We start from the raw sequence: 11,390 nt of genomic DNA on the forward strand, positions 1-11,390 counted from the left end.
ATTATTGTGTTTGAGCGTCAGCGATCAGTGAAGACTGGAGGGGCCAATTAGATCTGCTCTGCTGCTTGTTGCTGTTGCTGAACAGACGAGTCGCGGTGGATTCGGGTCTATATATGACGTGTGGAGGGCATACAGACATTTCAGCATTAAGTCTTTAAAGGCAGGGATTCTCAGCCTTTTGGACCTCGGGGCCCATTTTAACAGTACAAATATAAATATTAACACCTTCATTTCAACAGATCCGAGTTTTGGTTTGATTTTTATTCAGAAACTGGATCAAGTTCACTTGGAAGCTAAAAACCTTCAAATTTCTCAATCTGGTGTGTGTGAACCTGCACACACACACTGAACAGGAGGCCAATTAGAACAACTATAGTTGCTACAAGAACAAATATATAGGTTCATGTCAATATTAACAAAAATTTTTAATCTGAAATCCAAAATTATTTTTGATTTAAATGCTCAAAATGACTGAAGACCACCTCAGTCAAAAGTTTACGTCTGGTTTCTTCTTCTGCTGCTTATTTGAGCTAGTTCAACAACTGAATGACACGTCACCGCCCCAAGTGGTGGGAAGCGGCATTGCGGTCTTGTGGCCCTCTGCTCTGAACTAAACATGGTTCTAAACTGACACAGTATCGTCACAGTGATGATCCCCTGGCAATCTGGCCTCTGGCCTCTGGCCAGACAACAGACACACAACCACACACACTCACATTCACACCCAGGGGCAATTTAGCGTCACCCGGAGGAACCCCACGCACACACGGGGAGAACATGCAGACTCCACACAGAAAGACCCTCAGAACTGAGCTGGAGCTGCTGCTCCTGCTCGCCAGCGGGGACTCTGGTCTAACCTCCCACTTCCTGTCATCGATACACATCACAGTGTTTTCCAGAACCTCAACCTAACAGATGTTTTGAGGGATGAAAGACGAGGTGAGTGCTGCTCAGTTTGCTCAGTCAACAAAACTTTGCTGAATCTCTGTCGGCAAAACCGACGTGAGAAATCTCCAACGTAACGTTAAAGATCCAAAGAACGAAACACAGTCATTCCAGATTTAACCGATTCTAAGAGCATCTAAAGCCTCATTTGTCTTTTTCCCCTGATTCATTAAGTTTTATTGTCATCCAAAATAAAAAATAAAAAAACACATTAAAATGCATCGATGATGCACATTGTTGCACTGAGTGACATAAACCACAAACACCGCTGTTATTTTGAAAACGCCTTTGTGAGGCAATGGTCCTTTTCATGTCTGTGGAAAGCGACGGCTGGAAAGGGAGAGGCTGTTGAGAGCCAACAGGGGAGTTCGCTGCGTAATTGAACACAGGAGAGGATGCCAAAATTAGAGGCGAGACGTTAAAGTACCCACAGTTCAGGGAATCAGCTCGGTATAGAGTATCACAGCATAGGAAGATTACTTTTTCATAGATCCTCTGACAAACCCAGTGCTGGTGTAGAACGCTTTGCTCACTTTGTGTGTCTCTCCAGGTCTCAGGAGTTGGAGGATGGTCGTTGATTTTAATGCTTTAAATATACACACACTGATGTTTCCCATTGAAAAGAGTGATTAGTTAACAGTATTACTCAGTGAATGTACTCTGATACAAGAATCACTCTGGAGGAGATTCAGACTGAATCCTTTGGGTTTCACTCCTAAGTGTTTTCTGCACATGCTCAGTCGAGACAATCAGAACAAAGTTTCCTCCAGAGTGTCACTGTGACAATCACAGTAATAACAATCCAACTTGGTACTTTTATTTTGACAATCGCCATGGATTGTTATTGCGTTAACTGTCAAAATAAAACTATAAAGTTGGATTGTTATATCTGTGACTGTCAAAATAAAGCTACCAAGTTGGATTGTTATTACGGTGACTGCCAAAATAAAGGCAGTTGGCGGCCATCCGGGCCTGAAGGCTTCTCTGAAGGAATGAGAAAAAGATCAGAATCACAGGCTGATGTTGAATACATGAATACTTCTTAAATAATCCCAAACTGTCTGTCTGCTTCCTCTCAGAGTTTCTCCCCTGACAGCTGCTTCCAGACTGAACATCCATATTAAAGCTTTTAACCAATCACAGTCCAGCCATCACCTGTTGCCGGGTAAAAAAATCTGCCTGAGGCCTTCAGGTTCAGTTCTGCAGGCGTCTGCAGTGTAAAATAAGAGTCGGTGACGCTGCTGCTTCAACCAATCAGATTTTGATATTGACGACTCAGGACCTCCTAGAAGGCCTAGGGTGACATCAGTGTATTCAAGCCCTCTGATTGGATGGTCAGAGAGTTCACTCTCCAGCTAGCTGACTGCATCTGGAGCAGCTGCATGAACAAAATATAGTTGTGTTGATTTAATAGAGGTTTAGTCAAACTACAATGGCTGACGGAGAAGATGAAGACATTTAGTAGCAGATTTATTGTTAAAACCATTTTGAAGAAGGACTTTTCCAAGAGGTCTTTGAATGCACCGCAGCACTCCACGGAGGTCCGGTGAAATTTACCTGCACTCACTACAACTTCACTTTCAAAATGTTGCCATGTAAAGTTTCTGAAACCAAGACGATGCCTTCTCAGTTTAAACGCAGTTTAAATGGGGTCTTGTTTTACGTATTTGTGTGTTTTACCAGCTTGGATCGTGATGACAATGGGATGCAAAAGACGTGCCGGGATTCTAGAAACACGACTTCCAGCGGTCGTCTCACAGCATCAGTGAAATAAATGAAGCAAAGCAAGAAGTTTTAAGTGTCTGAATGTGGGGAAGCATGAGCGGCAGTGAGGAGGGAGCACAGCTGTGGAGGAACAAGTGTCTGTGTGTTCATCTCTCTGCCGGCTCTCAGGGTGAAGAGACGCCTTAATGAGAAGACACGAGTCCAGATGGTGCTGCTGCTCGTCCTCCTCGTCCTCCTCATCCTCCTCATCCTCGCCATCAGCATCATCAAACTTTCAAGAGACACTTCAACACCTGAAGGTGCTGTGAAAAGCTTCGCTTGTGACAACTCGTTACGAGGCCTGCTTTCCCTCTATTTCCAGACAAAACGAACTGAAATGTTCTCTTTCTCCATGTGTGCTGCTTGTTTTTCCACAGCGTGTAACTGCACATTAAAACCAGGTGATGCAGATGGCGCCACGAAGAAAGTGACAGATAGGCGCTTTGACAAGAGTATATTCAACACTGTGCTGCATCAGCGTTCAGATTTATAAAAGAAAAACCTGCATTGAAATGTTCATTTTTGCTTCAACAAGGACTCCTTTTATGTTTTGAAGGGTTTTTACCAACCTTGTTGAACCTTGCTTTTATCTGATTATTCCCTTCGTCAACGAAAGCTGGAGCAAAGTTTATGTTTTTGTCTGCTTGATTTTATTCCTTGGTTTGTTTGAATGTATGTCTGCATTTGACCAACTTTTCATAAAAAGTACTCACCCGAATTGCATGAAATCTTCAGGGATGATTTGTCATCAACCAAGGACCAATCCACTAGATTGTGAGACGTTAACGGCTAAACGTTTCCCAATAAATCCCCCAAAACTGCAAAAAACAGGTCCCATACAAAGCGGATGAGAGAGACTTCTCATGGGGGAGATAAAAGGAGATCAGCATCTGTTGCCATGGAGACGCTCAGTGTTTCACAGTGATGTAGCTACCTGACAGGCTAGTTAGCATTGATATGAGCTAATGGCTAACATGGTAGCGATGCTAACTCGGTTTCAAAACCAAATGTGGCATTAGTGGATCTGTGCTCTACCGAGTGTAGCTCTAGTTTGATCTTTTATTCTTATCTGTATGTTTTTATCTCTTCCGGTGGTTTCAAAGTTCAAGTTGAGCCCGAGAACGTCCACGAGAGCAGGAAGCCTCTCGGGTCAGGGTGAGTTTCTATTAAATTCAATTTCAGAAGCAGACCTTCATCAAACATTTAATTTTTCATTTGTAAAACACAGATAACATTTTTCTAGCAATCCATGTTTTTAGGTCTTAAATCGTTTTCAGAGTTTGTTCTTGAAAGCAAAACGCCACATAGATCACAAGAATCTACTCAACTCCTGTCACCTGGAAGTAGACGAGGAAGGTCTCGTCAATCCTGGAACAACTCGTAAAATGTACAACTTCATGCCGCAGTAGCAGCCTCAAATAAACACCAGCTTAGAGAGCCGCAAACGGTTTACACGCTGATTTCATTCAGGTTATTGATCCGTGGCGTGGCTTCAGCCGAAGGTTGATTCGTCCTGACGTTCAGTGTTCAGACAAACCAAAAGATGGAGACGGTTTACAGTAATCCAAGAGCTACAGATATAGAACAACACATCTTGGAGACTGTTTCACAGAGTTTTAATCCACATTTGTCTGTCCCATCTGAGTCTCAGGACAATCCTGGCCGCCAGCAGCAGGCAGAACGCCACCGCCATGCCGGCGTAGGACTTCAGCACCGTCCAGATGGTGGCTGGGAGTTCGGGATTGGAGAACGCTGACTGACGGCGGCTGAAGTGGGGGTGGATCAGGAGACGGATCTCAGCTGCCCGTCGACCCTGCAGCCAGCAGTAGTACGTACCTGAAGAAGAAATTCAGTCAAATCCTTGATATTCACACATCGGCTGTGTTCTAATGACGACAGAAAAGTTCCATATTTGCACAATGAAGGAAAAGGTGTTTGTGTCGGATCTCTGATAAAAGACGGACGTCTCGACCGTGACAAGCTGGTTTAACGAGTCAAGCTGAGCTGAAGCTCAAACGCTGCGAAAGAAAGAAGCAGCAGGTCTGTGGACGGCAGCGGCGGCGGCGGCGGCGTGACATCGCTAAACGAAGTCCAGAATCCAAAGCGAAGCTACAGGTGACGAGCATGTGTGTGTCTGCCTCAGCCATGAAGACCGAAGACCTACCCAACGTCAAAACGACCTTTTAATCGGTCCCATCCTCCGTAAGGCCGCGTTTACACACAACCACAAGTCAGAAATGGCACGAATCTCGATTCCTGAGTGCGGATCAGGATTTTGACCAAAATGATGTGATCCAGTACCGAGGCGTCACGGACAGTCGCGAGCTCTATGACGCATTACCAGAAATAGCACGAAACAATGGCGGATCACCACAAGTCATTACACATGGTCGCCGACATTGTTCCGCCGTCATCGAAACTTTCTCTCACAAATTTGTCACAAATGTGCCGAATTGGGAGAATTTGGTAAATAGAGTGGTGGACTTTGCTATCAGCGACGTGGGCAGCCGCCCAGGGCGCAATCTGTGAAGGGGCACTGTGGAGGAACCACCCCGTCTCAGAAGCAAAAATTATCTATATTTTATATATATATATATATATATACATATATATACACATGTTTTGGTCCAGATCTGAGAGAGTCTAGTTTGAATGAAGGTGTCGAAGCGGAACTGATGAATGACAAATGGAAAGAATTTGGTAAAATGGATTCCACTTCTATTTCCACCACTTCCCAGAAGAAGCTCAGTCCATCCATTGCTCAAGGACACTTGGACGAGAGGACAGGACGACCGTTCTACCAGCCGAGCCACCGCTGCTACACTTCTTTAAATCAGGACGGTGAATAGTCGGGACGATTGTTTGGTCTGTGAAGCAGCAGCGCCACAAAACACAGGAAGCTGCCGCCGTCCCACCGTTCAGTACCTGAGTCTTCAGTCTTGGCTTGTTGAAACACGAGGTGGTTCCCAATGTCGATGGACAGCCGGCGGTCCGTCGCGGCGCTGGCGTCACCGTATCGGTAGATGGGTTCAGACCCTCGGTCCCAGGCCACAGCTACGTTGGGACGGGCGCCAGGGCAGCCCAGGGTGAGGACACTGTCCGCCGGGTGGCTCAGGTAAAAGACTCGGAGGGCCTCGGCCCCGGAGCCAGAACTGCAGCACAGGGACGGGATTTCATCAGGAACCGATAGATGTTAGTTTGTTCACCCTGCTGACGTCGCAATGACAGTTCAGTTTGATCCTCGAGCAGAAAGCAAAGGTTTAATCAGAAACAGAGAGATTCTGAATAGTTTGAGCAAGAGAAACCAGTTATTAAGGTGACTGTCAAAATAAAACCACCAAGTTGGATTGTTATTAAGGTGACTGTCAAAATAAAACCACCAAGTTGGATTGTTATTAAGGTGACTGTCAAAATAAAACCACCAAGTTGGATTGTTATTAAGGTGACTGTCAAAATAAAACCACCAAGTTGGACTGTTATTATGGTGACTGTCAAAATAAAACCACCAAGTTGGACTGTTATTAAGGTGACTGTCAAAATAAAACCACCAAGTTGGATTGTTATTAAGGTGACTGTCAAAATAAAACCACCAAGTTGGACTGTTATTATGGTGACTGTCAAAATAAAACCACCAAGTTGGACTGTTATTAAGGTGACTGTCAAAATAAAACCACCAAGTTGGACTGTTATTAAAGTGACTGTCAAAATAAAACCACCAAGTTGGATTGTTATTATGGTGACTGTCAAAATAAAACCACCAAGTTGGATTGTTATTAAGGTGACTGTCAAAATAAAATCACGAAGTTGGATTGTTAATACGGTGACTGTCAAAATAAAAGTACCAAGTCCAGGAGAATATGGACTGGGAGTCATGAGACTCTGGAGGAAACTTTGTTCTGATTGGCTCTACTGAGCATGTGCAGGAGAACTAGCTACCTTGAGCGCGGTGTACATGCGCAGTAGCAGCGTTTCCAGAAGGTTGAGTTTCCTCCCGTTCCCACGGTGACGGAGGCAGAGTTCTTTTTTATAAACTTGCAGTTGCAGTGGCTGTTTGCGCGTCGCCGTCGACACGCAAAACGGAAGGAAAGTTTTGTGTTTTCGCTTGAAAACGTTGCGTAAACGAGGCCTAATTATCACCTCCGGTCTTACCTTCATGTCTTCACTTTATCATGATGTGAGTTACGATTAAAGGTTTAGGGTTAGGTTTAGGTTTAGGGTTAGCCAGCGTGACTCGAGAAATTAAAAAACGTGAAAAAAGTTAGAAATGACTGTAATGTAAAGTTAGTGAAGAGGCTGTAGTTTGTAGTTAATCATACATATAAAATTGACAATACGTGTAACAGATTGGACGGAATCAAGGAGCTTTATAGAAAAACAAATCACAATGAAACCTCTCCCAACAGACGCTCACGGTCTCCTTGTTCACTCAGTTTAATCAGTGACAATAAAGATCTTTTTTCACCGTTATAATGCTGAAGCACCGAGGAGGTTCTTGACGAGGCTGTATGGGGATTTTATATCATATTAGATCGCCCTGAGTTACGTGGCTCTGTTAAGCTTTTGTTCCTGCTCGGAATTGTTTGTCTTTCTATTCATAAGTTGTGTTGGAGAGGTTCGTAATGTCATCTCAGTACTGTTTTCAATAAAGCGAGCACAGCATCGTGAGTAAAGCTCCTCTTTCAGCCCGTCTTTCTTTATTATGTGGAGGTCTTACATTGCTGATTGTGTGGAGTAAAATGAGTGAAGATGCAGCCACAGGCTTGTATAATATATAACATAAAGTTATTACACGCAGAATGCATCTAAAAAAATGGGATTAATTACTTTCCGTTGATAATACCGGGGCCGTTCGGGGACAAGGAGCCTGGCTCAGCTGCTTTATCATGTGTTTACTGAGAAAACAGTCGATTTCTGCTCGTGGTCTTTGCACGGTTGATATTTGGCTTCAGGTGACAAATCAATGGATTGAAAGGAAAAAGGGAAAATCTTCTGGAATCTAAAGCAGAAAACCTGAGATTATAACAAGCATTATTAGGCACGTTATTGATCCGTAAACTGAATCCTAGAAGCTGTAAATAATGAACCTTTTCTAGAATATCTTTGTGGTTTTAGTAGATGAACTGGATTTTATCATTGTGCGATTATTACATATCGGTATCGGTGCATCCCTTGTCAATTAAACATAATTGATATAAGAATTATTATATATGTTTGATTCAAAGACAAAACTTTACATCGTGAATATTTACTATATTGATGTAATGTAACAAATGTAACAAATGTAGCAAATTAAGGCAGAAGACATAAATAAATCGATGTAAATCTAGAGCTACACTTGGTAGAGCACAGATTTTGTTGGAGAAGTTAATAAATATTACAGTCAGTTGCAGAAGCAGGCTGCAGCTTGTATTTTAGAAGTAGAAACTCACCTGAAACTCACTGCAACATGTAAAGATTTTAAGATATAAGAAATACACAAGCTAAATTTTCATTCTGTGAGAGGAGACAGGAACGTGATGTATCTTTTCACCTGAAACGTTGTCGTGTGAACGAGGCCTGAGTTTTGTATTCAAAGTTCTCCTGCTCCGCCACACTCCGGCCAAACAAAGGAGGCGGCTGCGACTCGTGTGTTGCTCACCTGTAGCCCAGAAACACCAGCAGCTCGAGCAGCGTGGACGACGGCGGCTCTCTGCTCGGGCAGGCCGCCCGACAGCGTCGCACCTGCAGCTCGGCAGCAGTTTTCCTCAGCTGCTGGAAAGAGTCCGGCACGGCGCCGGAGCCGCACGAGGCCACCGTCTGATTGGCCCGTCTGTAGCGCACGTGCAGGAAGTGCGAGTGGACGTAGCAGAGTCCCACGCGGACCTGCTCCCCCGCCACGCCGCAGCGGTCGCACGTGGACCAGGGCTGGAAGCCGGTGAAGACCCGGTACGGCGGCGGAGGAGCGCCGAGCCGCTCTGCGGCGCTCAAAGCCGCTCTGCTTGGTATCGACCTGAAAGCATCAACGTAGAAACGTTCAGCCTCACATTACTGCCATTTTTCTTTTCTCTCTCCAGGCTGTTGCTTATTTTAGAGCTTGAACTTTGCACCAGCCGCGACCGGAAGCAGGGTTTGAATCCTGGTCGGAGTGCTTTCATGCAATCCTGCCTCTGCTTTCCTCCTTCACAGCCTCCTGGTTGTTGGCTCCACCCACCTCCTTGAGGTACTGGCTTCACCTGTTTGAGGCCTGTAAATGCTTGGTGAATCCAAGATGGCTGCCTCTCTCGCCCTTGGTTTGTTTGTTTGGTTTTGGGTTGATTATGTCGAGTGTAGCCTTGGTTTCATTTGACACATTTTATGTGTTTGTTTTACTGTGTTGAGGATTTTCAATAAATGATTTGTATGTTTAAAAGCTTTGTCCTGTGTCGACCTCCCTTCTTTGTTTGTCCTGTTCCTTCTCTCTCCTCGCACCCGAACCGGAGCAACAGGAAGTCTCCAGCTCTGAGTCCGGGCGCAACGTTTTAGGAAAGTTGTTTCCGTTGCATTTTCAGTGACTCTGAGCACCGTTGTTTCGTGAACAGGAGACATTTGATCAAGTCACACATGAAAGTAAGTCTCAAGTCTTTTTCTCTTGGGAAAGTCAAATGACCTTATTTTCATTTACTAATTTAACATTTACTTATTAACTTCACCAACGAAAGTTGGAGTAAAGTTGTGTTTTTGCCTGCATATTATGTTTTTGTCTCCCTAATCTGAATTGTGGAATATCAGCCTTTGTGTGTTTCATTTGTCATCTACATGAAAAACAATAAATAAAGAATTTAAGCGTTTTAACAATGAGGCCAAGCAGATCTGAAGCATTTCTCTTGACAAAACCTTTGATCAGGAACTCTAAACCGAATGGATTCAGGACGTTGGATTCATGTTTAGTCCAGGTTTCTGCCCCTCACCTGGGACTGAAGCGGACCATGGCGGCCTCCTGGAGGTCCAGGTCGTAGCCGAAGAAGAAGTCCCTGTTAGTGGAGCCGCAGATGTAGACGCCGGAGTCGCCGGGCCCGGCGCGGAAGATGAGCAGGCTGAAGAGTCGGATGGAGAATCGACTGCGCAGGTCGCCGCTGTGAGGGAGGCGACTGGCGTCCAGGAGCTTGTTGCCATGGCGATCTGTCAGGACCCGGGTGTCTTCGGCGCCACCGGAGTGTTTCCTGAAGAACCAAACGACCGACTGGATCTGAAAAGCACAGACGACGTTCAGCCGATCGATATATTGATACTTTAGAGTCGGTCGCTCTCTGTCTGGAATGAATCACGTCCTCGGGTTTCTCTGCTTTTACACTAAATGTCATTTCAACTATCTTTCTCTTTCTTCTTCCAAACTTCTTTTCTCTCTTTAAAAAGCAGAAAAGTATAAAAGAATCAATCCCAGATAGAGAAGGTAAATGCCACTGGGTGCTTATCGTACTTTTGTCTTGTTGAAAAACACTATTTTGGTTCAGTTTGTCATTCCAGCTTAGATCTGCTCTACCTGCTGTGGTTTGCAGTGACACGGCAGCTCCACCGTCACTCCGGCCATGTAGGCTGCGTTGCTGAAGGTCAGGAAGGCCGGACAAGCTCTCCGGCCAAACACATCCTGCTTATCCTCACGGGCTTCGTAGGTCCAGACCCCCGGAGACCAGAGGAGGAGGAAGAGGAGGAAGAGGAGGAAGGACACAGGCGACATGAGGCTTATCACCAGGTCTAACAGTCCAAACTTCAGCGTAGCGTCTTCCCTTAGCGTAGCGTCTTCCCTCAGCCTAGCGTCTTCCCTTAGCGTAGCGTTTTCCCTTAGCGTAGCGTCTTCCCTCAGCCTAGCGTCTTCCCTTAGCGTAGCGTCTTCCCTCAGCGTAGCTTCTTCCCTCAGCCTAGCGTCTTCCCTTAGCGTAGCGTCTTCCCTTAGCGTAGCGTCTTCCCTCAGCGTAGCGTCTTCCCTTAGCGTAGCGTCTTCCCTTAGCGTAGCGTCTTCCCTCAGCCTAGCGTCTTCCCTCAGCGTAGCGTCTTCCCTCAGCCTAGCCTCTTCCCTTAGCGTAGCCTCTTCCGTTAGCGTAGCGTCTTCCCTCAGTAGCAGTTCGCTGCAGTGAAAACAAGAATCATCCAGTGAATTTCCCTTTGATCAGATCTTCTAACACCAACGCCCTCGATGAAGGTACAATTCTAATATCACCAAGTAGAAAATGTTATGTGCCTCTCCTTAGATTTCCTTTGATCTCAGCGTCTCCATGGCAACAGGTGCTGATCTCTCTTGATCTCCTCCATGAGGGCCTCTCCCATCCACTTTCTATAGGAAATTTTTCACCGTTTATTTTTGGGTTTTTTACTGTTGTTTTTTTGGAAATGGTAAACAGAACCCTTAACAAAAGTCAAAAGTCAAAGCAAACTATTCCCGAATGTTTTGATGTGCTTTTTGTGCTCGTGCCCCCAACGGCGTGGGACTAGGCACGCTCAGAGAAGAAAAACTAATAATAATAAGATTAAACAGGCGGCAGTAATCTTTGCTCTTTGCCTCTGAGGCAAGAAACATGACCTGCAGATCATCCTCTGTTGCTTCTGTGTGTGGAAACTTGAGCCTAACCTCCGGTTACCGTGGTAACATAGTGCCGTTGCTTACCTCTAAATATAGAAATTTGCTGTTAAGCAACTCTGAGTCACAGAAATTAACGACATAAATTACC

General features: G+C 45.1%; 1 protein-coding gene across 1 annotated transcript; it reads right to left on the reverse strand.

Moving 5' to 3' along the window:
- Positions 1-4,315: 4,315 nt before the first annotated feature.
- Positions 4,316-10,402, reverse strand: LOC308112819 (Ig-like V-type domain-containing protein FAM187A; the record flags this gene model as incomplete). The annotated part of the gene is made up of 5 exons (XM_080468582.1): positions 4,316-4,545; positions 5,635-5,861; positions 8,348-8,698; positions 9,636-9,913; positions 10,208-10,402. The coding sequence occupies 5 exons, from the start codon at positions 10,400-10,402 to the stop codon at positions 4,316-4,318; spliced, it is 1,281 nt and encodes a 426-aa protein (XP_080324708.1).
- Between the last annotated feature and the right edge of the window lie 988 nt (positions 10,403-11,390).

This window comes from Lipophrys pholis, assembly GCF_963383615.2.
Source record: "Lipophrys pholis genome assembly, chromosome: 8".
In the NCBI taxonomy this organism is placed as follows: domain Eukaryota; kingdom Metazoa; phylum Chordata; class Actinopteri; order Blenniiformes; family Blenniidae; genus Lipophrys; species Lipophrys pholis.